Source organism: Culex quinquefasciatus, chromosome 2 (genome assembly GCF_015732765.1).
Source record: "Culex quinquefasciatus strain JHB chromosome 2, VPISU_Cqui_1.0_pri_paternal, whole genome shotgun sequence".
Classification (NCBI taxonomy): Eukaryota; Metazoa; Arthropoda; class Insecta; order Diptera; family Culicidae; genus Culex; species Culex quinquefasciatus.
The window spans coordinates 145,893,125-145,920,420 of NC_051862.1; the positions used below are offsets into that span (position 1 = coordinate 145,893,125).

The window sequence follows — 27,296 nt, forward strand, 5'->3', positions numbered from 1 at the left end:
ACTATAAAACTTCCTAGAATACCATAAAATCTAGCTAAAATAGCTAACAGACCTTCTCAAAACATACAGCTTTTGAGACTGACAGCATTTTTCCAGCTTGCAAATTAGTAAAATTTACTAAAAATTTAGCTGGATTTATCATTTTAGGACCTGGATCCAGCTGTCAAATCCAGGATTTATTTTTAGGATTTCCAGCTAAAAAAATTGGTGGTTGAAAAAACAACCAATTTTTTTAGGATTTTTAACCGAAATTTAGTAAGATTCACGATAAACCTTCTTTCCGTGTGTAGCGATGAAAGTTTAAAAATATTTCAAACGATTTAAAAAAAACCCGCAAAAAATATTTTTTAATTAAAAATTGTAATTACAAAATAATGATTTTTGATGAAACGGGTTGATTTTTTTGGCTCTATCTTTCCTACATTTATCAATAAAATTTCAACCGCAGCTGAATTTGAGCCTCCAATTGCGAGCAATAGACTTTCAAATTATTTTGATTACCTCTAATAACATTTTTTTTATGTATCATCGCCATTTTTGACAACCATCTCCATTATTTCATTTGCAAGACGAAGATTTTTTTTGCCAAAACAAAACCTATTTGGCATAAGACGTTTGAAGACGTATGAAATGTCATTTTTCGTTAACTCCTGACAAGGTTTTTACAAAGGTTTTATCAAGGCTTTAAGGATATTGTTAGGATTCAGTTGTAAAGCCTTGAACTCCTATGTAGATTTTAACAATAGGCCGTTACAACCTTTTGCGGAGGTCCTTTTGGATTTTATGTGGGGTTTATCAAGGTTCTGGGGAGTTTGTTGCGACTAAAATGTTACTTGGACTGGAAGCATGCTTTGATCGGGATGGTATACGAAAATTTTGATGAGCTGTTCACATACAACATATACTGCGTACTTTTTCAAATCGAAAGAGAAAAATCAAGATTAATTTTAATATAAACATAACAAAAGTTTAAATAAAAACATGTATGAGATTTCCATTCAACTGATATTAAATAAAATGACGACAACATTGAAATTCATAAGACACAGTTTTTGATGCCTACAAGGTGCTTTCAAGCCCGTTTTCTCAACTTGCTGAAAATGCAAATGGGATATTTATGCGATCATGGGCAGAGTAGGTCCTTAAAATATCGGAATCGAAATACAAGTTTCTATTGATAATAATTTGCAGCACCAAAAATATTTTTTTTTGTCAAATTTCTACTATTTCACTCAGTTCAAAACAGTTTAAATGCCAAGAAATCGTAAAAATTTAACTCAATTTGTAATGACTTTCAAGTTTTCTAGGTAAGGGTATTATCGCCTATGGAAGAGGGCCACAGGTGAATCAGGTCCATTCATGCCAAGATCCCAAACCCGTTGCCCGCGATGCTCGGCCAATTAAAAGGTGCTCCTCTGCAGAATCTGCAGGTGCTTTTGGGGAGGGCGGCCCCAAAATTTTCGAAAAGAAAAACGAGGCCCAAACAAATTAACGCCAAAGAGCGCACACACACACGCACACGGTACACAAACACGTGGTGGTAATCAACATTTCTCATTAGCAAATCACCTCACCCAAATCGATATGCGCGCCAAAGCCGGGGCCCGGCACACGTTCAGCGCAATAGATTTTCGCGGTTCGGTTCGTCTGGAGGAAAATCTCACGCCAGGTTGATGGCCACAGACAAGTGGGCATTCTCTGCAGAAATGAAAGTTTGGAAAGGACCAAACAGCAAAAAAAAAATCATAATCATACTACTTGGAATACATTTAGGCAGTCATATTTGAGCTCAAGGCCCATATAAGACAAAGAAAAACATTTTTTTTCTTGATAATGTCATTATCCAAAGTGATTTCGAGTCTGGGCTGTCAGTGACACAGCCACAGCCTGTCACATCTACCATCAAATTTTAACCTGCCAAAATTAATAATACTGTGTAGTTAAGCAAAATCCCTGGTTCGTTGTCTGTTCCATTTTGGGTTTTGCATACATTTTTTTTTCGCAGCTCTATATGCCTTTCCACCGAAGTTCTTCCTTCCGAGCACGACTCTGGAACAATTCTCTGCATCGAAATGCTTCCGAGCCACCAAGCTAGCAAGTGCAGGCAAAATTTCAATTAAATTTGTTAATACGAAAAAACGGTTATTGCCGCAAACTGTTTAGGTTTACATTATTAAATGAATGCAGTTAGCTTTTCATGCTGGACTGAGTTTGGCCTGAAGATGAGGATGGGGAGGGTTGGGTGAAGTTGGTCAGATTTTACGTTTTACTCTCGTTTCATCCCGATTCCCAATGTTTAAAGCAGCTTACAGCTCAGCAGGGGGAGCAGCATTCCCACACGATATATGTTCAGCAGCAATTGATACCGCGCATCGCGAAGCATTTTGTGGCCCGGATTTGAACGTTAATTTTGCTTTCTATGGTTGGATTTTTATGCTTCACTGATATCAACGGTTGGGCATGCAAATTTCACGGAAAAGCTGAACGCGAATGTTGTCGATTTTCTTTCCGTAGCTGACCGACCTCGTAGACCGTTATGATATTAGCGTATGAGTTTATCAATGAATGGAACACCAACCAAAAAAAAATGTGCTTAGAACTTCAATGGGATGCATGAACTTTTTGGACCTCAATAACACGCTATGTCTAAATCTGGAGTTTTTTTGAAAATGTCCAATAAACCAAATTTGATGTTTTTGCTTGTTGGGTGTTTTTGGAACCGCCTTGAGTCAGGGTTATTAACACTTGTAGCCCCAACGGGGTCAAAAAAGTTGGAAATGCATTTTCACCGGCTCATACAACCGTCTGAAAAAAAGTTGGAAATGCCTTTTTTATTATAACTTAAGGTAGACGCATCTGTTTTGGATCTACCTTGTTGGAGGTGATTCTTGACATTCTTCCGGATCGAATGCAATAAGAATAATCCAAATCGGTTGAGTTTTCGACGAGATACAGCCGAATAAAGTTGCATTTCCAAGTTTTTTGACCCCCTTGGTGCTTCGCGTAAGTTTTGACCCCGTTGGTGCTACAAGTGTTAAAAAACACCCAAAAAGCAAAAACTGAAAATTTGGTTTATTGGACCTTTTCAAAAAAAAAAGTTCAAGATGGTATGTCAGAGACATAACCGAAAGACATAGGACAAAACAATTTGAATGTGTTTTTGGATTGCTAGTGAAATCTGGAATAAGATTATTTTATTTTGTTTCATAGATTTGTCAAAAACCATGAATTTTGATACCCATATTGCCACAACTCGTATGGTTCTTTAAAAGTTCCCCCGGGCCCCGGGGGAACCTGCTATAAGATCACCGGCCACTCCAGGTTGTGGCCACTACTGTCGAAATGGCCATTATTATGTTCAGTATCAAAAACCATGAATTTCGATAACCATATTGCCACAACTCTTATGGTTCTGCAAATGTCCCCCCAGGCCCCGGGGGAACCTGCTTCGAGGGCACCAGCCACTCCAGGTTTTTTCCACCACTGTCGAATTGGCCATTTTTCATGAGAACCGCCGCATCATAGTGACTTCAACGCGGTCCGCTTCGCTCGAATTGCCTCCTTCTGCTGCCGGTGGTTCTTCCTTCTGGTTGCTGGTCCTCTTCTTCTATTGGCCGCTGCTGCTGCTGCTGCTCCGCGCCGGCCCGACGTGCACAGTTCGAGTGCTCGTTCCAAAGTGACTTGCTTTTGCGAAATTTTCTGCTTAAATAGCGGCACAGCCGGAGAACGGCACAAAAGGGGCGCGGTCTCGAATGCATACGCTCGCTCTGATTGGTCTTCTGTCCGATTTGTACTGAAAAATTACTCATTTTGATTGCATGTTTTAAGTGCTTTAACTATGTTTAGTAAAACTATCTATGTAGTTAAACGATAGCTGAAGTCTTCCTCTTTCGATTGGTGGTCCAACCGTCTGGATTGATTCACAGGGAAAAGAGAGTCTGTTACGAAATGTTACGGAAATTGGGGGAGGGGGGGTGTGATGAAAAATTACTTTTATGGCAAGAATACACAACATTTGGCACTACAGGGATAATTTCAGACAAATGTGCTTGGTTTTTTACATTTATTAAAAAAAAATTAGTATGTTAGGAAAACACTTTTTTTTGTATTTATTATAACGCTTCTTCACTAGCTTCTGCTTCATACGGTACGCCACCGGTCACTTCCGAATACCCCAGGCTGGACGGTTCCGGATGGAGACTTCGACGCGCGAGAGCAGTGTAACAAAATTTGCGTTACGTAATAAAAGAACGCTCCCCAGCCTAATATTATGATATTTTTGGGTGATTTTGGTTTGATCACATTCAGAGCAACAAAATGTGTGCATTCATTTCCAAATTTCAAGCTTTCAAGTGTTCTGAAACGTGCTGTCCTCCCGATCGACGTTAGAAAATGGTGGGTTGTTTGGGTGAGACTTAAAAAACATCAAAATTTCCTGTTTTGCCTTCCTCACCTTACTGAGGAAAGGCTATAAAATCACTCGAAAAATGAACTTTTTAATTAGACCTCTTAGACCTACCGTCATTTATACATATCGACTCAGAATCACCAGCTGAGCAAATGTCTGTGTGTTTGGCTGTATGTAGACATGTGTACCGAATCAATGTCACTGGAATAACTCGTCACTGACTGAGCCGATTTTGACCGTATTGGACTCATTCGATTCGTCTTGGGGTCCCATAAGCCCCTATTGAAATTTATAAGATTTCGTAAAGTACATCAAAAGTTATGCTTAAAAAACTGCTGCATATAAATTTCACAATTTGCAAAAAAGGGTGGGTTTTGCATGAAAACCTGCCATATTATATATTTTTAGAAAGGTTCTGATATGACCTTTCTTGTGGATTAAGAATTTTCAAGATCTGACTTACCAATCGAAACTTACAAGCAGTTTAAAAAATGGTCTGAATTTACAGAACCTCAAATGGTCGGGTTTGATCGCCACGAAAAAGCCGTGTAGAGGGATGCCATTTTCCTCAAAGGCGGTGTCTGCATAATCTTGACAAAAAGTCTGTCTGAGCTTATTAGAGAACGGACATCTCAAACCAAAAGTACCAATCGAAGCACGAGAACTGTCAAACGGAGGTACCAATCGAGCAAAATCCTTTGTCTTTTGCTCGATTGGTACCTCCGTTCGACAGTTCTCGTGCTTCGCTTGGTACTTTTGGTTTGAGATGTCCGTTCTCTAATAAGCTCCAGGCTCTCTACTTTTAGGTGCTGCGATTACGTTAGGGGAGATCCGAGGGGCGGGACAGTAGTAAGAAATTAAATAATTTAATTAATTAACGGTAGGAATTAAATACATTAACGATTGTTTACGTTCAAAACAACGCCACCTCTTCTTACACTACATTGGTTTGACAGTTTGACACCGCGCGTGTTTGTTGTTGTGTTTGGCGCAAAATTTGTGTCGTCGGAAAGCAGGTTGAGCAGGAAAGTGCCAGCGGTGCCAGCGCGGCACAGGCAAACCGGAAAAGTTGCGCAGCGCCATCCAAGGCGGTAGCAACGACGTTTTGGACGATATCGAAGCTGGTCCAGCCGGAAGATTTGTTGGAGAAGGCCACCGAGCGGCGCATTGAGACACACCTCGATGCTGCGTTTGTTGAAACCAGGGGGGCGACATCTATATCTCACTACAGGCATCTCGCCCGCAGCCAACACAAGCTGTCAACTTCGGCACCAGAACAATAGGAAGCTGTCAATTTCGGCGCCAGCACAAAAGAACAGCTGTTCGTTACGGAACCAAAACAAAGCAACTGCGCACTGTAAAAAAAAGTACAAAAACTGCTGGCATAAAATGGAAATAAAGTAATTATTGTTTTTATGAAAAATTTTACCGCAATGTAAGTTTAAAAGTTAGTGTATGTTTTTGAGGTGTTTTTTATCAATTTATTTGCAAAATAAACTACTAAAGTTTGGATTATTAAGCACACATCGGGCCGATGACTTCATTTAAAGTTGTACTTTTATCACATGAAACATTTAACTTAACTACTGTGTAATTTGACTTTTATTACAGTAATTCTTATAATAAAAATTGAATTATTGATAAACAAAAATATTTTTGTTTTCACTGTGCGCAGTTTTCGCGCGTTATTAATCTCAATCACTCAAGATGGCGGCCTTTAGCATCCCCCTGGTTGAAACGGATCCTCGATTCCAATTCTCCACCCACATATTTTCGCAAACATGGTCCAGTTGGTTTGGTCTGGCTTTTTCGTCAGCCCTCCCGCCAAACAGCTGGGCATGTTGAATGCGGCCCACCAGCTGCGCCCCAGCCCCAGCTTCTGCGCTTGGGTCCTTGGCGATCGGCAAAGTGGCGCCGTTATTCCAGACACTCAAGAACTGGCCAACTTAACATGGCGGGATTATTATTGAAATAAATGAAACAACAAAGATGAGATATTTTATTTTCTTCTTTTCAATGCAATCTACCAAAAAGTACCACCTAACGTAGATAAAAGCCACTCCAAGTAGGTTACTCTGATGAAATTATAATGGACTACTCCTGAATGCTTTTCCGTGTCACCAATTCCCGAACCTGCCTCAGTCCAGCACCCTAGCTCTAGTGCACCGCAGAGCGGCGTTGTCATCACAGCGCTCGTAGTGCAGTTTACGGTTGCACAGAAGTTGCAATTTATTTCCCCCGATGCCGATTTGTTGAAGGCATCGCTGTCGCAAGCCACCACCAGCTGCAACGAAATCTTGCTCTTGTCTGACGTCTGATTTCTATTCTTGAATTTGACCATAACACTCCGGCAAAGCGCGTTCCAGGATCTTGTCATAGGTGAAACCGCACTTAACCATCTACTGGTTAAAGTAATCCACTCCGCCGGCTGCAACTTTTCCGTCAATGCACGTTTGGATCGTCCTCCTCCAAAATCTCTTCAGCTCCACCACAGACAACAGACGTAGCGGCTAGAACAAAATAATTTGAAAATCTTGTGTAAAAACATGGCTGCCGCATCCTGCTTATCTACTAGCGCCATCTGTTAGCCTATTGCCACTCTCTAAAGCAGCCATGATGGTTTTCTGAGAAGGTGTGTTTGAAAATGCATCACCCAGAAATATAAATAAAAACAATATTATTTAAATTTATCGAAAAAATGTAAATAGGTAAAGATTACGTATTTATGCTTTAGTAAATATACTTTTATTATTAATTAACGCGATTTACGAGCACATGGAGGTTTTTTTTCAATTAATTATCGACATTAAAAAAAATAGTCTAGCCTGATGCTTTTTTAAACACAGAAACCAAGGCGGCGCTTAAGGCTGTCAAATTCTTGCTGGTTGTGTTTACAAACAAAACCAACAGAGGAGAGCGAAAAGGAGGAAACTCGGTGGAAATCGGGAGGATGGGCAAGCGTTTCTTGGAGGAGAAAAGATCCGGAGCCAGAAACGAAACAATCCGGAACTGTCGAAGATTATCTCCGTAACCGACAAACCAGCTACCACGATCATTTCAACCCTCACCTCCAAGACAACAAGCTCTTCAGTGCCCTCGAAACCCACACCACCTTCAAGCGCCGCCACTTCCGGCGAACCCTCGTGGTGGCTCGAATGTTCTCCCCGGCGCGTCAGTTTCCCCCACCGGATATCCATTGCAAGCGATCCTCCAACCCCTCCATAACGACGCAATCCGTCGGTTCAGGAACTAGGTTGGCCACTTTGGTTGCCTCACAATTGTCAAGCAGCTGCAAGCGCGAGAGATTTTGATGAAATCCGCTGAAATCAACTTTTCATCCAGAACAAACGATTACAAACGTTGAAAACCAACAAATCCTATGGCGGAACGAAAATGACAGTAGGCGGAAAGCGATATTTTGACAGCGGGCAATATGTCAGGGCAAAGCAACTGCAGCGCCACAAACGGATTGCCACAACTAAAAAAACCCGTTGCAATGATTTACACAAGGGAAGAATCGAGCCCAAACGTCTGTTGTCTGTGGCTCCACGTCGTCATTCATTTTTACACGAAACCAAAACAAGCTTGACAGCCGAGCGTGCGAAAGAGACACGAAGCAAACCAAAGTTTTCAAAGCAGGTGTGGCGCTGTCAAATCTCAAATGACATGAGGAATTTAATTCCTTAATGTATTAAATACCAAAAATTAATATATTAAGGCCTTTGTCACGCCCATAAGCAATGTGGACACTTTTGGGGGGTTGGATTTACTTATTTATAATTTTATTTACTTATTTATAAATGTGAGGAAGGCACCAACCACCTAAAGGTGGATTAAGCAACGTTTTTAATCTTTGCATGGCAATATCTCAGCAACTAAGGGTCGTATAAACAAAGTTCAAAAAAGGAAAATATAGAGAATTTTCAGCTATTCAAAAATATTTTTTTCAAAGGTGAGCAAACATGTGCACTTATATAAAAAAAATTAAAAACTGCGACTATTTCCAAATATTCTATTTTGCATCGAAAAATGAAGTTGAAAAATTTTTGCGACCAATTTTTCTATTTTTTGAAAAATCATCATTGATTTAAAAATTCATAACTCTGTTAAAGATTTTTGCCAGTTCTGAAAATTTCTTCTAAACATATCAGAAAATAAAAAAAAATAAAAATAGTGTGACAAAAAATGAAAATACCAAATTATTTAAAAATTTTCCAGTGTAGTCTTTATTCATACCTACAACTTTGCCGTAGACACCAAATCGATCAAAAAATTCCTTCAAAGGATATAAGACTACTAACTAATGATAAATTTACTATTATTTCAAATTCCTTTAAACAAATTCGCCCAATTAAAAAAAGGATGGATTAACTGAGCAGAATATTTCTTGAAATCCAATCAGTTGAGATGAGTTTCTAGCTGATCAAAAACATCTGAAATCTGAAACCATAAATTTTCACGGGAATACATACAAAGCGAGTAAAAAAGTTGAAGCAACAGAAAGTTTTGATTGAGCAAATCGTACTCTTACGAATGCTTTAAAAGCATTCTACTCAAATGGCATAATTTGATTTAATCTCAGTTTTATTATTTAGTCTTCAAAAAAAAAAGTTAGCTCAGCAAGAGTTGGTAGCCTTAGGATGTACAGAATAGGATACGGAACAAGATAAAACGCTTTTTTATTGATAAGGATTCTCCACTCCATACAAACATATTTTATTAAACCCGTCTCAACCATTGTCATCGCATTAAATCAGACAAGCCGCCGTATTACTATCTCAATTGAATCATTTATTTACACCATAAGTTTTTATTAGTCAATCAAATTACAAAACACATTCATCGATTTGTGGGTGTTTTCGCTATTACTACCTGCGACACGTCTATCAAAATCGCACGACTTCTGGAGTAACCTGTTAGCTTGGTCTCTCTGTCTGCATGCACTTTTTCCAGCCAGCAATCGCACGATTGAGCAGCTCAATCGAAACCGGGGTGGTGTGCCTGTTTTCCATTTTTTTTCAATTTATTTTCGGGTTGTGAGGAACGGTTCATTTCGTCGATTTGCTGCGTCATGTTTGGACGGAACCCGCTACCCGGTCCCGGTTGTTTTGTCGGGGGTTGACTGCGCTCTCACTCTCCAATGGCTTGGTTTGTTTGCGTTTTCTTTTTTTTTTTCTAGGTGATAAGGACACTTTACTATCTACCCTCGATATGGCCTTGTATCGCTTTCGTTTTTCGGGACTCGAAAGTAGTTCAGTGGCAAGCAAAGTGCGAAATAAGATTTTTTTTTGTTTTGAGGGTGCACAATGACAATCTACAGTTTTGTTTGTTTTTGGGGTGCGAGTTTGGTGTAAAATGGTGTGAGTTTGGGTGAATGATTTTGGTAGAAAAGGAAAGTCTTGTCTTCTCGACGGCACGTGTTCTGCGCGCTGAACTCTCTAGCAGGCTTGCTGGGCGATCGCTTTGGACTGGGGCTTTTGAATTGGCAGGAACAGCTTGAACTCGGCTGGCAGCTCGTCCTCGGAGTACAGCCGGTCGGAGAAGTAAACCCGCCGTATCCGGCAGTTGGCATGGATCTGCACACGGAGCGTTTCGACGTAGTTGGTCCCGTACGCACGGCGGGTAAAATCGGACAAGTTGAACTGGATCTGGTTCCAGCCCTCGTCTAGCCGCATCGGCATCGTGCAGATGAACGGTTTGACCCGTGTCGTCGACTGGTAGTTGCTGGCTCGGAACCGCCGACGCACGTTCTTATCGTCCAGGACCTGCAAAAAAAGGGGACGAGACAAAAGCCGATCAATAAAAGGAGGATTGTCGGGGGCGAAAGTAAACCCCAGGCAGATTACCCGGGCAATTACAAGCCGTTTTGGCGGGGGCATTGAACTGAATGTGGCCCAAGGAGACATGCCAATAAACGCCGACAGACAGAACAGGGGCAATGTTTCGCGGAGTAAGTTTGGCGTGACTTCCCTGTGAACCCTAGCTGCGGCGTCCCGGCACTGGGTGTGTTATCCCGGCAACGGCGAGCCTAATAATTCAATAAAGGTAAATTGATTGTGGCGCGTTGCAGGTGGAAAACCAGAAAAAATATAAAGTAGAAATGACAGTGAATTGTTTAAGGGGTTACACACATGTAAATCGGTTAAATTACTAATTGATTTGGTATGAGCTCACATTAAAAGCTTATTCTTAAATTTGTTTTAAGGGTAATAAATTATACATTTTCAATTGCAAAATTTTTAAACTTGCTGGCATTTGGTTAAAAACTGACTTACAGATAAAAAGATGCAAATTGCAAATCGGCAAAAATAAAAGGTGAATAACATAACGAAAGCCTGTTTTCAAAAAGTAATTCTAAGATCGTTCAAATACCTTTCAAAAAATGTGCAGTAATTGTTCGGTAACTGGGCGTTGTCCAGTTAAAAAGCAGATAAACGTCAAAAACCCTAAACAAACCGAAATGACCGAGGGGTTGGTAGATGCAAAATCACATTGAAAACTTTGTTCAAGCATTTAACAAATTTCAAGTTACAATTAGAGAAACATAAGAAGTAAACATGGTAAACAAATTTGAGTAACTTTTGTTTTTTTTGTTCCATCAGGAAAAAAATATGCAAAATAAGTCCCCTCGTAATTTTTCGTTCGCCCAATTAGCGAGCATCTGAGAACGTTGCCCAGTTATCGAACAAATACTGTATAACATTATTTTTCGAGCAATTCCAGCTCAAATCAGGAATTTTTCTGGTACCCGACCCTCTCCGATTTCAATGAAACTTTTTAGACATGTTATCCCAGGCCTATGTAAGTCATTTTTGTGTATATGGAGCCAGTTGCACTCGATAATGACATTTGAGAAGGTCGTTTTAATTATTTTTGTATTTTGTAATTTTTGTGTCGTATCAAAAAGTGGTCAAAGACTAACTTGTAGGAAATAAGACGGGCTTTTTTAAAACAAATACACTGAAAGAAAAATACACGCCAATTCTATGAGATTTTTCAATTTTTAAGTTTAAAAGTTAAATTTGAAAGTGATGTCACGATTCTTTTCGCTCAAAAGTTTTGTGAAAATAGCCTAAAATGTAACAAAAAGACTCACGAAAAATGCAGGATGGTATGTCTCTCCTAAAAAAAAACAAAAATCATTTACTAAAAATGTTTTTTTTGAAAAGTGGTTTAAACGTCAAAATTTTCAAAAACCGGTAGTGGGAATCGATTTCCCAGACAATTTGGCAATTTTGATATGACAGACTTGATTTTTCAGTCTCGTAAATAGCTCATCCAATTTCCCATAAGTTTGCCTTTGACAGTATTTGAATTGGGTGTATGGGCTTACAGATATAAGTTTAATTACACTGCTCATAACTGAAAATTGAAAAAAAAAAATTCAGTATGGTAGAAACATGGATAGTAAATAAGCTTACATAAATATTAAAACGAGTAAAATTGAAAAGTTGTTAAAGGCAAACATATTTTTTCCACGGGCATTTCACTTCCCAGTCGGGAAACGTCGACCATCCTTCCTGAATCTACGGCCAACTCCTCCAAGACTGTCCTGATTAAGACCGGCAACGTGACCATCCTGTTCTCTACACTGCTGTAGCGCATCAAAACGTGTATCCAGAATCGTCCAGACTGGGGTCTTTGGAAGTGACCGGTGGCGTACCGTAAGAATCGGTACAGCTTGGACTCTGATGTTGGCCAACCTTGAGCAGAAGCGTTTAATACAATAAGGAATGTTTTTTTAAATGCTATTTTAAACTTTTGAAAATAAATCAAGCTCATTTTTCGGAAATAATCACTGTAGTATTAAATGTAGTTTATTCTTGCCATAAAAGATTTCTTTTCCAATTAAAAGTAAAACACTTTTACCGATACAACAATTTGGTTCCATAAATGCATGGTACACTCAACCCCCGGTGGTTGGTCACTTTTTCGTTTGACACTTTTTTAGTTTGTACCCCGTTGGTTGGTCAAAGTCAAACTAAAAAGTGACGAACTGTCACTTTTTACACGGCGCTCACGCACACTAACAAAATAAACGTTTAGTAGTGTGTGTGAACTCTGTGTAAAAAGGGTGTCAAACTAAAAAGTGACCCCGTTCGTTTGACAACAGTTGGTGTCAAACCATCGGGGTTTGAGTGTAGTATCAAAAATTTTCCAACTTATAATTAAAAAGTTTGAACTTTCTACGAATATTCAAAAATGCGAACTTTTAATCCAACGAACGACCTTTTTTTAATTTAGAGTATTTTTTCTGTGTGTGTACGTATCGGTTTTGTTTACCAATTACAAGGATTACAAATAAGAATGATAAAATGCTAACTTGCATGATTAGGGACTTATGGGGTGAATAGGGACCCACGGGACAATTATGCGTAGAAACACAAAAAACGGACGAAAAATTTCAATCGTGTTATTCTGGGAATGAGCGAATTCGTAAACACATTTTCTCAGGAAGGCAAAAATAGCGAAGATTAGTTAAAAAAATACAATTATATGAAAACACTAGATTTTTTGAAGAAGGTGTTCATTTTAATAAGTGCTATTTACAGTGTTCGTAGTGAATATTTTATACAATCTTCTGTGTTCATATTTTACACAACCCCGTTATGCTCTCCGACCGACAATCAGCCGGCTTTTCCGCTTTGTCTTTTCCAAGGTACAACAGGTCGACTTGGGAGGACTGAAAATCCTTGCCTTTGGTAAATAATGCGCCACAATCCGAAAGCGGTGACCCACGAACATCTTAGCAGCGGTTTGAATTTCGTCGACACACTCCACAAACAACCGGCCCGAAATGTGGTGCACCGGCAGCAGTCCCGTACTGCACCGCATCGTCGGCAGCGACGAGATGTAGTCGATTTGAATTTGATCGTTTGACTGTGCTGAGAATGCTGTGGAGCCAAACGGGCCAAATTGAAGATTAGTTTTGAACATTGAAAGAAAGAACGCGGTCAGCTCAAACACTTACTCGTTTTGATGTAATCCAGCAGTTCCTGGAGCGCCCGATACCGGGCAACACATTCCGTGAATGCCAAATGTTCAGCGTTTATCTCGCGAAACAGTTTGTGAAACGTTACTTCCATGGTCAACTTTTTGTAGCTTCTGATTGTTTCGAGCTTTTCGCTGTGCACGTGAAACAGAGAGATGTCGTTCTTGCAAACGGTTCGTGGCGCTAGCTTCATCATCCTTTTGAGGGATTAGTGTTTATGGCTTGACCAAGGGTGACTGATACGACAACGGATGAGAAAGGTCCCTTTTAAAGGACATTCATTTGACTACCTAATGTTTAGTAGAGCTACCTCACAAAATCGTTCGAAACAGGCAACAGTTTATACATGCGTATCGCTAGTGAAGAGATAAAAGTACCAGTCATTTCTTAGAGATTTACATTCTACCTGTCGTAAAACTAACCTATCTAACCTATCTAATTTAAACATGATAAACTTTAAAACTTTTGTCATCTGTTTCCCCGAATACATATCACTGTTGATATGTGATTTTTTTTTTACTTTAACCTATCTACTATGGTTAACGACCCACCGATTTGATTCTAAAACTTTACAAATATAAAAAAAATAAAGATAGTCGGCCTCAAAAATATATGATTCCGGGAAAAGGCGCCAAACACGACGAAGGTTGTATTGCATTCAAAGAGTATTAATGAAAAATAAGAACAGTACGGTGAACTCGAATGTGATGTAAGGAATAAGATATTTAAAAAAAAATAAGACTCGATTATCCGAATATTTTTGTTTACAACCTACTTAAAGCGGAACTCGGATTATCAAAACTTTTGATTGATGTTTTAGAACATCTTCCACAGAATTGCTGTTATGGTTGAGAAATCACAGTTTTCCCTTAGGGGTGCATATTACCTCATCTCCCCCTAATTCCCTTTTTATAAAGGGCCCAACTCAGCCCCCTGTCACGACGGCCATGTTTATGAAACCTAAATGTTTGACGCGAACATGAAGAAATCAAAGAAGATGAAGAACGCATTTGCTGTCAAAATTTGTAAATAAACAAACCGCGTGGTAAAAAAGGCATAATGTCAAATGATGTTGAAATGATTTCCATGAAAAAATAACGACACGGGACAGATGTCCAAACACAAGTTCCCGAAGGACCCTATCCGCCAGAGACTTGGATAAATGCCCCGGGAAGTGGCGATGAAGACGGGTTTGCAAGTTCAAAGTTCAGATTTGTTCGGACCACTTCACGATGAACTTTTTGTGAGTCCACAAAAGTTCGGATTCTACACAAGCACGCGATTCCTTAGATTCCCTGTGCGAGTCGATAGCGGGAGTGGGCCAGTCCTCGGAGAAGGTTATCGAAGGATGCTCGGAAAGACCAGCTCCGTCACAATCACCGGAATCACGGATGTTTCTGCACTTAGTCGGTTATTCCCTGCCGGAGATTGCAGCGAGTTGTTCGGAACTGACAGAAAGCATCCTACTTCCCAATTCGTTCCAAAAAGACCTTTATACCAGAGTGGCCAAAGTGGGATTTTTTTAGCATATAAACCTTCCTTGGGCTTATACGAACCCAACGCAACAAAAAGCACCTCGATCCAGCGCTCCGTATTGAACTGATTCGCGTTCGAACAAAACCGTCGAAATTTTTTATATATTAGATAATACTGTCTTCAAACGTTCGAACAACACTTAAAAACTACTCATTGTTTGAGTACTGCAGGTGTTACTCATTTCCAAAAAGCAATTCCATATGGTTTTATATTGGTCAACTTCTCAAGAACGTATACATTTCACTTAAAGTCGAGCAAGCTATCGCGAGAGTGTAATATGATGAAACGTCAAACAAATTGAAAACAAACCGGCGTCAGTTCCTAAATAAACCGTTCAGGAAGGTGAATGTTTTCAAAAAATTGATTTAATTTGCAACATTTACCCTTAAAAGTGTCACGAATTTCAATAACCGGAGCAAAACCATGGACAAATCCGAGATCAAGTCGTGCGTGGTGGAGAACTGCGGCGCCAACTCGGAACAGTGTCCGTACCTGTTCTTTCTGAAGGTGCCCCAGAACATGGAACGGCGCGTGCTCTGGTGCGACGCGATGGGCATTCCGGTGCGCAAGGGACGCTTCTACTGCTGCACGCGCCACTTTGACATTCCGGGCGACTTTGACGGGGACTCGGCCGCGGACAAATCCAGCGGCGTTCGGCTGAAGCTCAAGTGCGACGTCCTGCCGCACAAGAGCATCCCGTACCAAGGTGAGTGGGAGGGTTTTTTTGGGTTTGATGTTGGTTTCAATTTGTGATTCTCTTTTTTTAGATGAAGTTCGCAACATTTACTCGATTTACAATCAAATGTTGAGAACTGGTAAGATTGAGAGGAATTACAAAAGCCTGTTGCCTGCTATCGAGCACGACCTGAACGTTAAGGTTCCTCTAAACATCAAAGCTGAAGTGTTGAACAAAACCTATCAGTTCGTAATTGATGAAGTAACGAACTACTTCAAAAACCATGAGAAAACAAAGTCTCGATATCAGCTGGTGCAGCATTTGAAAAGTTGTCGCGATCGTCTAGCTGTAATAGCTAACGAGAATTTGCAATGCGGAACGCTCCAGGCCACACTGCCATACCGGAACATTCAACCCTTTCTCCAGTATGAGGCCACCGCATCGCTGGATTTGCCCATCGATCACAAGCAGCTCGAGCTGCTTTACTTTGAGTGCGAACCGAACCACATCAAGGTTATGGTTCGCCCACCGAAAAAGGAAGCAACCCCAAACCGAGGTGAAAACCACGTCGATCAAGACCTCTTTTTCACGCCGGGAGTTCGCGTGAACTTGGTTCTACCATTTCTGGAAGTGTCGCGATCGATTTTGTCCAACTCCGAGAAGTACCTGGTGGACGGCAGGAGCACCCTGAAGCCATCGGAGTTGAAACCCAACGGGCTGGAGAAGTTCCAGAAAGTTGACAAACCTTACCGCCTCAAATCCGCCAAAGTCGGCCAGAACGCCACGCTGGAATACCTCGACATTTTGGTGCAGCTTTTCGAAACGTATGAATTTATGCTCAACCAACGGTCGCGCTCGACGCTCATCTTCCTGCTGAAGCAAATCCGGCAGGAGTTTGAAGAGTACGAAATGACCGAACTCAACGTTACGTACGCGTTCTACCTGTCCGCGTTCAAATACTTCCGCGTCATCAATGACGACATCAAACCGAACCGCATGGACCAGGACGATTACATGTACATCAAAGAGGTCCTAAACCCGGAAGTCAACTTCCACCTGAACACCGCCATCGGGAACGAAAGCAACAGCCTCAACAAGATCGAGGACTACTTCCGCCCAATCCTGGACTATGTCAACTCGGAAAACGGCTCCAAAGACGGCGAATCGTACCTCAAGTTTTCCGACACGCTGAAGAAGGCCATCACGTACACCTGTCTGGATTGTAACAACACGTTTGATTCGGTGCTCGCCCACTTGGCCATTCGGGAGCATCTGTACTGTGGCGGGAAAAAGTGGCGCTGCGTCAACTGCCGCACAAAGTTCAAGCAGCTCGATATCGCCACAAACAAGTGGCGTCACGAGTGCGTGGTGCGGATGAAGTAGCGCGTAGGTAGCAGTTCGCGGATCAGTTCTCCGGAGATTCGAAGCTCCAGCAAATTTCCAAGTTAAAAATAATTTAGATTGAACGTTTGCCAATAATGTTCTCAACAAAAACACAATAATAAAGGTCGTAAATATGAAAAGTCTCGGTTTTTTTGGAAAGAGTCGTCCCTTTAAATTGCACGCACATTATGTATGCACGGTCCTAATTAAATACCCTCAGACCGGCTGACACGGCAAATCTCACTCCCGAGTTTGTATAAGGCTTCAACGATCCTTGAATGGGGAGGGCACCCAAACCATTTCCTACTCCAAGGAACCCTTCACCTTGACGACCTTTGGATTGCGAGTCCAACCGTCGCGAGCGATTCCACCTGAGCAGGCTGTGTTTTTGAACAAATGATCAATAAACAACACTTTTAAATAAAGTAAATTAAAATTATTGGCGATTACATTTAAAAATAGAAACTCAGCAGAAAAAAAACTAAGTTGTAAATTTTATTTTTAAATGAGCATGACCATGAGCATGACCATGGTTGACTGCCAATGAGCTGCTACTCCGTTATTGACAGATCAGCTGAAGTTAAACAATGAATCAAAAATGATCAGTGGGAGCCAACCATCCGTTCACTGTTTAACCCCTGAAGACCCCGACTTTATTAGTCAATACCGGCGCCCTCCCAAGAAGCCTGCAGTTCAACAAAAGGGAGGAACGTTAGTCCGATAGTTGAAGTTGCAGACTCATCAAGCACATAGTTTTTCGCTATATACTTGTTGATACCGCTTGAGACCATTGAATCCACAGCATCTCCTTCAAGCATCACGTGATTAATTTTTTTTTTGGGTTAGTAGGATAAGGTATTGGCTTTTCGATGCCTCCCGAGCTACGATGCTATGGGGAGGACTTTCATAACAAACCCGTCGGCGAGCCTTCCGAGCAACGATGCTATGGGAAGGTCTTTCTAATTAGCACACCATAACACTCGCGCACAGGTATTTAAATACTTAATAAATGTAATTTTTCATCACGATTACCCAGACGACTTAAACCTTCAGCTTGCCTTTCAGTAACACTTAAACCTATTTTAATGCAACAATTCACACGACGTCGTGCCTCCCGATCAACGATGATGTAGGAAGGACTTGAGCAAGCCAACCAGGATGAAACACGAAATAAAATTCTTTCCTTTTCACACACAATGCCACACAATTGACCGCGTGTCACTACCCAACAAATTGAACTCTGTAAATTTTATTTTTAAATTTATCGAGAAATTAAAAGTGAGAGTGTGTGCGTGCAACATGGAATTAAACTTTTCAAAGTGCTATGTTGCACACACTCTCACTTGGAATTTCTCGATAAAGTTTATCAAAATATAAGAACAATCATGTTTGTTTTTTATTGCATGGTTCTTGGCAGAAAATGTGAGTTTCACTGGTGTAATCAAAATGTCTGCGCAGACCTAACTCTAGGGGAAGCATGAACTTAGGGGTTCCCAGAATCACGTGCACTTTGAATTTTTCAAAAATAGTTTGTGTGAGGAAAACGCGATTGAATTTTTTACCGATTTCTGTGTTTTTGGATGTTGAGATTTTACCTCCAGAGACAGAGCTATAGAGCAATTCCAGCTCAAATCAGGATTTTTTTTTGGTACTTTTGTACCCGACCCTCTCCGATTTCAATGAAACTATGTAGACATGTTATCCTAGACCTATATAAGCCATTTTTTGTATATGGAGTCATTAGTACTCGAAAACAACATTTGAGAAGGGCGTAAGTTATTTAAATATTTTTGTATTTTGCAATTTAAAAATTACTGTATCTCGAAGCCGTTGCGTCGTATCACAAAGTGGTCAAAGACAAACTTGTAGGAAATTGGACGAGCTTTGTGAAAAAAATACGATGAAACATAAATACACGCCACTTATTTGAGTTTTTTTGTTTTTTAAGTCTAAAAATTAAATTTAAAGGTGATGTCACGATTTTTTTTCGTTCAAAATATTTGAGGAAATAGCCTAAGATGTTACCAAAAGACTGTCGAAAAATGCAGGATGGTATGTCTCTCCTGAAAAAATACAAAAATCTTTAACTAAAACTGTTTTTTTAACGTTTAGACCACCGTCGATATTTTCAAAAACCGGTAGTGGGAATCGATTCCCCAGACAATTTTACATAAAAGTCTCCATATTGACCATTGTCCTATGTCCAGGGTTGCGAATGAGCGAGCGAGCCAGAATCCGTGCTCGCTCATTCATGAGCATGAGGACTTCACAGGTAGCTCGTGCTCGCTCATGCTCAATGCATGCGCTCGCGCTCAATGAGCGCTCATCAGCAAATCAGGTAGATTTTTAGTATTGTTTATGAATCTGGCACAGGCCAATGTGATTGCCACTTTTGAAGATAATTTTATCGCGAAAAAGGGACATGAACTCATCAAAGTTGCATTGGTAATTTAATTTTGGTTAACCGCGGTAAATTCATCAAATTATTCGTTGGCGTCGAACTGTCAAAAATTGATCGCGGTGGATTGCGGGGGATGTGGTAATGGTAAATTTATTAAACTTTAATGTTGTCAGCCTATATATTTTTTTTTCAGAGTTTGATAATTTAGAAAACTAGTTTTGATTAATTTCCCGATAAATGAAAAATGGCTGACACGCAAGTAAAGTGTCTCAATTTGCTAAGAATCCCAGACACTCTTTTTAGCTTTTTTCACTTTCAAATTTAGTGTAAACTGTCAAGGAACGGAATTTTTAGGTCTTAAATAAGCTGTAAATAGGATAGTAATCGATTTGTTTATATTAAAACATGTTTTTACTTGTGAGCACGCTCATTTCTCATTTATTTATTTGGATCGACTCCAGCATATAAATAAGATAATTGATGTGAAAATTATCTAAGACACAGATTTGACATTTATCATGCAAAATTATTTACAAATAATTGATTGAACAAGATGAGGTGCCCAGGAATTAAAACATGACTTAACGTATTACCAAGAAAACATATTTGTGTTCCTTAAAAGATACTTTTCAGCTTTATTGAATAGTTCACTATATTAATCGAATTATTTCTACACAGTAAAAAAGTGTACATTTGGAAGTTGTAATTTTGTAAGGTTGAATATTACCTCTTGAATGTTATAATTTTACCTCGATTTAGACTGAAAAAGTTGCATTACACCAGAAAAGTGGCAAAATTACACATTCTCAGAAGTAAAATTACGCTTTTTTCTAACATAAAAGACATACTTCCCAGATGTAATATTTCTATGGTTTTTTTTTTACTGTGTACAGATCTTAATGTAACACCTTAACCTTTTAACTTTGACTCCAAAACAAGTTTCAAAACAAAAAAATATGACAAATAACTTCATCCAATTTTATTAAGATTAGCCTATTCAAGCCTCCATTAAAAAAACACAACCTCGAAGCTCTGCTGAAAAAAGTTATTATCGTTTACATACCCGTTAAAGGATAAAAAATACCGCTCATTTTGCTCAATGAGCAAAAATGAGCGCGAGCGCGAGCAATGAGCATTTTCGCTCATAAAATAAATGAGCAAACACGAGCATGAGCGCTCAAAATGCATTTGTCTGCATCAATCTGACCTCCTTTTTTCACTAAATACATTTATTTTACAGTATACAATTTAATTGTAATGTTACAGAAAAAAAAAGATTATCAAAACTATGTTTTTTTCTGTTAACCCTATCAAACAAGAAATTTGAGAAAAAGTTTGTCGATTACAAACTGGAAACCAAAATTATTGAGTTGCAAGCAATGGACTGCCGTTCTACGCATAATCGTCCCATGTTCAAAAAAGTGCAACTGAGAAAAACGCGATTGAAATTTTTCGATCGATTTCTGTGTTTCTACGCATAATTGTCCCGTGGTTTCCTATTCGCCCTATGTGTCCCTAATCACCCCAGTTAGCAGTTTATCATCCTTATTTGTGATTCTCTTGCTATACACCAGGTAAACAAGACATAATGCTTAATAAAACTTATGATTCCGTGTAAGAAAATACTTGGTGGGACAATTATGCGTATAACTTTAACGATGGGACAAACAGACTTGGTGTAGTTTTTAATGAGTTTGCGAACAAAGTACCAGATTTTATGTGTTTTTCTTAAAGTACACATCAAACTAAACTCAAAAATGTCATAGAGTCAAAATCGTCCAAAACTGACATGGGACAATTATGCGTAGAACGGCAGTGGAATGCATTTAAAATATAAATGCTTTTAGAGTATGAATTGTGCTCAAAAAATTAAACCAAATAAACGGATAAAAATATTACATAAACAAGTCAGCAATGATTCCATGTGTACAAAAAAGTAATTTTGTACCATTATTCCTCGGATGTGCGACAAAAGGTCAAATGGACCGAAGGTCGAATGCCAAAAGGTCGAAAGACATAAGGTCGAAAGACATAAGGTCGAATGGACAAAAGGTCGAAAATGGACAAAAGGTCGACTGGACAAAACGTCGTAAGGATAAAAGGTCGAATGTGAAAAAATGAAAAAAATAATAATTATGTAAACTTCTTAAATATTCTAGAAAAACATATTTTCTTACTAACAAATCGACGCCAACATTTCAGAAAGCATCATGTACAAACCATGAGTTTTGAGAAAAACGCATTTAAATGTTGAGCATCCATTTTCAATTCCCATTTTAATATAAAAGCAAAATAAAATGCTCTAATGATAACAAACGATGAAAAACGTTGCTTTTATTGATACTTGATCATCCAAATTCAATAAAACATTATTTTCGTAATTTTATTTGAGAAAAACAAACATAACTTCTTTTGAAATCACCAACGTCTATATCACCCTGCTGTCATTGAGGGGGACGCTTTGTTATGATAGGTTTTTCTTCGCCGAATGTACATGGCGCTTTTTTCATGTTGCTTTTTTTTCGTCACGAGGTTTATGTAGTCTTTTGTTTGACAGATTGACAGGGCTATATAAACAGGGACTGCTGATGGCAGAGATTTTGTTTATGTTATTTTATTTAAAATCATGATTAAACAGACTTTACTGAAGTAACTTTTGCTCATTTTTGGTGGAAAGGTAGCTTATTAGGAGTACTTTCAGAATATGCAATAACCCAGAAAGTGTCAAAATGTACATGATGCTTTTTGGAATGTTACCGTCGAAATCCATTTTTTTCTGTGAGTGAGATATTGTGAGTATGAGAATGGGATAATTCTTTCAAACATGTGCAGTTCTTTGAAATAAAGGCGACTTCTCAATGTTTTTTTTATTCTAAAAACAACCTATTCTTGATTGTCATAATATTTTTGTGAATTTTTCTATTCTTTCAAACATGAGCGATACCTTGAAAAAAAAAGTTCGCTTCTGAAATATGATGGAAATTTATTTTTATTTCTAACAACAACCTTTTCTTGATTGTCATGATATTTTTGTGAGTTTTTCCATTCTTTCAAACATGAGCAGTTCTTACAAAAAAGGTTGACTTCTAAAATAGTTTTATATTTTTATTAAACAGCTTATTCTAGACTGTCGTAATGTTTTTGTGATTTTTTCCATTCTTTAAGGTTCTTTAAAAAAGGTTCGACTTCTAAAAATATCATTAAGTTTTTATTTTATTAAAAAAACCTGTTCTTGATTGTTGTAATATTTGTGTGAGTTTTTCCATTCCTTCAAAAAATGAGCAGTTCTTCCAGAAAAAAAGTTTGACCTCTAAAATATTTTTTATTTTATTTTTAAAACCTATTCTTGACTGTTGTAATGTTTTTGTCAATTTTGCCATTCTTTCTAATATGAGCAGTTCTTTTTAAAAACACTAAGTTTAAAATATTTTGTAAGTTTTTGATTTATTTATAAAAAAAATAGTTGGAATATTTTAGTGACTAATCCAAACTTCCAAATATAAACAGTTAAGAAAAATGAGAAAGTTTTGTTTCTTTAATATTGTTGCAAGTTTTTTATCCTTTCTCAATCTATCTTTCATGGTCACATAAGATCCTTAGAAAAATCTGACTTCAAAAATATACCCGCATGTATAAAAAAATCGATCGCATTAATTTATTATTAAATATGAATTTTTCAAAAAGTTAAATTTGGCAAATGATTTATGCTTTTTTTAAATTGAAAACAAAACTAGCTGAAAGATCAGGAAATTCTTTATAATTTTACAATTTTGATCATACTTTTGGTTGCTGAGATATTTATGTTGAAAAAAATGAAAGATGAGTTTTTTGTAATATTAATAAATATTTCTTATTTATATTGATATTTAATGGCGTTACATTAAAATTCACGAATACTGCCCATGTTCGCAAAAATGTCCCATATGCAAAAAACAGCATGCTGAGAAAAACGCGTTTGAAGTTTGTCCCACACAAAAGGCTACGTGTTAAATTTCCGCGAAAAAAAAAATTGATTTCCTTTTGATTTCTAATACAAAGTACTGGATGTTGTAGGCTTTTTAGAGCGTTCAATTTCCCGGGGATTCAAATTTCCCGGGAAATCCCGAAAATTCTTGAGAAATTTGAAATTTATCAAAAATTTATCCGATCCTGGTTCTGATTTATATTATGCAACAACATTGTACAGAATAGCAACTTAATTGGTTAGAATATGTGTGAGGATCGATGAGTGCCTTGACTGCTTGTAAAAAAAACATCCAGTTTCAGGAAAATATTTAAATTTTCTAAATTTAAAAGCTGTTCTAAAATTCGTTCGAATGAATTGTTATAACACCCCAAATTATGGACTATCTCTTAAATCAAAATGCCAAGCTCATATTCACTTTAATCCTTTTCTCGGGGAGAAGAAAATGACTTTCGCTCATACGAATGAATATCAATCAGAAAACAATTTTTCGGTGAATTTCAAAGTAGATAAGTATCGTTTGAAAAGAAAAATCGTGATGGGTTATTTTCTAATGTTAGGCAATTCACCTGCAAATGTAGTAGTGAAACCGAAATGTTGAGCGATAATCCTGAAATTGATTTTTTTTATTCACAAGACAATACAAGGTATCTTGAGATTGAAGTGTATGCATGTCATAAAATTTAATTAGCACAGTTTTTGATGTTTTTATAGAAAATATTTTTGATAGGCCACGTGGTCAGCCGTCGACCCCCCTCCCCCAAGGCTTTTCGTGGTTTTTTCGGTCAGATTTTCAACCCCCCATCCCCCTCCCCCCCTAAGGAGGCCACGTGGTTTATGCACGACCCCTTAGCAATGTAATTAAGCTTATAGCTGTAAGCCCTGACATCCAATTGAAATGCTGAGCAGTTCTCTCAGATTTCGGTCATTCGATTTTTCGGTATGTCCAAAGAAGCCATTTTGCTTCATTAGTTTGTCCATATAATTTTCCATACAAATTTGGCAGCTGGCCATACAAAAATGATGTATGAAAATTCAAAAATCTGTATCTTTTGAAGGAATTTTTTGATCGATTTTGTGTCTTCGGCAAAGTTGTAGGTATGGATATGGACTACATGGAAAAAATTATCATGCTGTCAAAGACAAACTTATGGGAAATTGGACGAGCTTTCCGGTAAAAATATTAACGAGACTGAAAAACCAAGTCTGTCATATAGAAATTGCCAAAAACCACAAAAAAATCCATTTTTTCAACATTTTTATTTTTTAAACCGCTGTATCTTCCCAAGGATTGGACATAGGACAATGGTCAATACGGAGACTTTTATGTAAAATTGTCTGGGGAATCGATTCCCACTACCGGTTTTTGAAAATATCGACGGTGGTCTAAACGTTAAAAAAACAGTTTTAGTTAAAGATTTTTGTATTTTTTTAGGAGAGACATACCATCCTGCATTTTTCGACAGTCTTTTGGTAACATCTTAGGCTATTTCCTCAAATATTTTGAACGAAAAAAAATCGTGACATCACCTTTAAATTTAATTTTGAGACTTAAAAATAAAAAAAAACTCAAATAAGTGGCGTGTACTTTTGTTTCAGTGTATTTTTTTCGCAAAGCTCGTCCAATTTCCTACAAGTTTGTCTTTGACCACTTTGTGATACGACGCAACGGCTTCGAGATACAGTAATTTTTAAATTGCAAAATACAAAAATATTTAAGTACCTTACGCCCTTCTCAAATGTTATTTTCGAGTACTATTGGCTCCATATACAAAAATGGCTTATATAGGTCTAGGATAACATGTCTACATAGTTTCATTGAAATTGGAGAGGGTCGGGTACAAAAGTACCCAAAAAAAAATCCTGATTTGAGCTGGAATTGCTCTATAGCCTTCGACCGATTTCTGTGTTAGTAGTTTTTCATTCTTAATTGTGGTCCTCTTGCTATACAGGTAAACAAGATACAATGCTTAGTAAAACTGACGATTCTATGAAAGAAAATACACGGTGGGACAATAATGCGTAGAAGTGTAACGGTGGGACAAAACAAACTTGATGTTGTTTTTAATCCATAAACCACCAGTTTCTGATCAAAGTACCAGATTTTATGGGGTTTCGAAAAGCTTACGTCAAACTAAACTTAAAAATTGAAAACGTCAGAATCGTTAAACAATGACATGGGATAATTATGCGTATAACGGAAGTTTAGCACAATACTTTCTTCGGGAGAGACGTTCGGGATATTCAGGGCTATACTTCTACATTGTTAGTTTCATAAAAAAAATCAAACATATTTTTTTAAAGTCAAAAATGTGAAAATTAAGTAATTTCAATGTACATTTAATTCTCTTTACGCCAATCGCTCCCAAATTTAGGAGGTCTATTTAGAACCCTAAAAAGATCCGAAAACGATGTGGCTGGTTCGATTTTTATCATTTTTAATTTTTCCATAGAACTTGATTCCACCCTTAAAACTTTTTTGAATTTAATGTGTTCTTTTTACAGCTTAATTTATTTTATTTTCTAAAATAATTTTTCATTTTAGGCTGGTACAAATTTTGTTTTAAGTTTTGTCCCCCTTCAAAGTTGGCCCGAAAAATCAGAGGGCAAAAAATATTTTTTTTCAAAAAACTTCAATATTTTTATGAAAATTTAAGTACCATTGGTTAAAATCAATTTAAAATGAATTCCCCTGCGTTTAGAATCATTTTAGCATGTTTGGGTTGATTTATAAATCTTTTGAATTTTTGAAAATTTTCGATGCCTACTATCGCTTAAGTTTTTTTTTCACTATTTTTTTTGTTTTCGTCAAATTTTACATTTTTTGAAAACTTTTATTGCAAAACAACTGAACTAGTGTAAAATACATTTTAATACACTTTATCTATGCAAATGTTGAAAATATGGCATGTTATTTCAATATTTACATTTTCATGTACATTCACAACTCATGAAGTCCAGAGCAACATTTGAAAGGGGCGGTACGACATTGCTCTTACGGCCTTTCATTACACGCGTTTAAATGGGACGAAAGGCCGTAAGAGCAATGTCGTACCGCCGCTTTCAAATGTTGCTCTAGAAGTATTCTAAATATGTCCGTAGATAGCGATAATCACGCTCGCAACTCCACACACGGAAGTCAAATTGAAGACCCCTCTTTCATTGAAGATGGATCAGAAACCAACACAGTTTGTTTTAGCAACGGCCAACGGGGTGACAATTTCTCCACTCACACTCCATGCGCCGGGGATCCCATGTATTCACACGAGTACATTGCCCTTGCCTGGCGATGGGGCTGCCCGGCAAAGGGGAATCGATTTTCTGTCCCTCTAAACAAACTCCGTATGAATCACACCCGGAATCAACTAATTTGGCACTCCCGCGTAATCGATTGCGTTTCAATCAAGGTTATGGACGACCCCTCGCGCGACACTTACCTGCACTTCGAAGGTGAAGTATTTCTTCAGATTTTTGATGATCATCACCAGGAACGGCAGCTTGATGCCGAGCGTCTTCTTCGGATCGGCCGGACAGGTGATGTACGTAGTGCTCACGTTGGTTCCGATGATCTCCAACACCAGTGACTGGATGTCCTGGTCCGTAATCCGTTTGATGTGCCCATTGCGCACTTTTTTGTCCCAAATCTGGAGCGGCTTGGAACCGATCGAGTAAAGCACCGACAGGAACCCCGACTGGAAGGTGTTTTTGAACATGGTCGCGGACGGCTAGATCTGCGAACTTTTCACGAAGGATTTCGACGGGAAACTGAACGGATTTAGCAAGGAATCCTTTATTTTTTCTGCAGCGCGCGCGGCGGCCTAACAATTTTCGCGAAACGTCAACCGGATTTGTTTACGTTCGTTTCCAACGGTGTGGCAGCCGGTCGAGGTACGCTCACTGCGCACTCTTTGAGTGCTACCCAAAGTTGAGTAGTAC

At 38.5% G+C, this 27,296-nt stretch overlaps 2 protein-coding genes and 1 long non-coding RNA gene across 3 annotated transcripts; 1 reads left to right on the forward strand and 2 right to left on the reverse strand.

Annotated features, from left to right (window-relative positions):
- Window positions 1-6,384: 6,384 nt before the first annotated feature.
- Window positions 6,385-6,897, reverse strand: LOC119768108. Its single transcript, XR_005277923.1, has 2 exons — window positions 6,747-6,897; window positions 6,385-6,692 (listed from the first exon to the last, which is right to left on the reverse strand). It is a non-coding gene; the product is annotated as an uncharacterized LOC119768108 (long non-coding RNA).
- Window positions 6,898-9,178: 2,281 nt separating this feature from the next.
- Window positions 9,179-27,227, reverse strand: LOC6052828 (cilia- and flagella-associated protein 20). The gene is made up of 2 exons (XM_001868989.2): window positions 26,798-27,227; window positions 9,179-10,173 (listed from the first exon to the last, which is right to left on the reverse strand). The coding sequence occupies exons 1-2, from the start codon at window positions 27,071-27,073 to the stop codon at window positions 9,847-9,849; spliced, it is 603 nt and encodes a 200-aa protein (XP_001869024.1). The 5' UTR covers window positions 27,074-27,227; the 3' UTR covers window positions 9,179-9,846.
- LOC6052827 lies at window positions 15,187-17,135 on the forward strand. Its single transcript, XM_001868988.2, has 2 exons — window positions 15,187-15,642; window positions 15,704-17,135. The coding sequence occupies exons 1-2, from the start codon at window positions 15,360-15,362 to the stop codon at window positions 16,993-16,995; spliced, it is 1,575 nt and encodes a 524-aa protein (XP_001869023.2). The 5' UTR covers window positions 15,187-15,359; the 3' UTR covers window positions 16,996-17,135.
- Window positions 27,228-27,296: the final 69 nt, after the last annotated feature.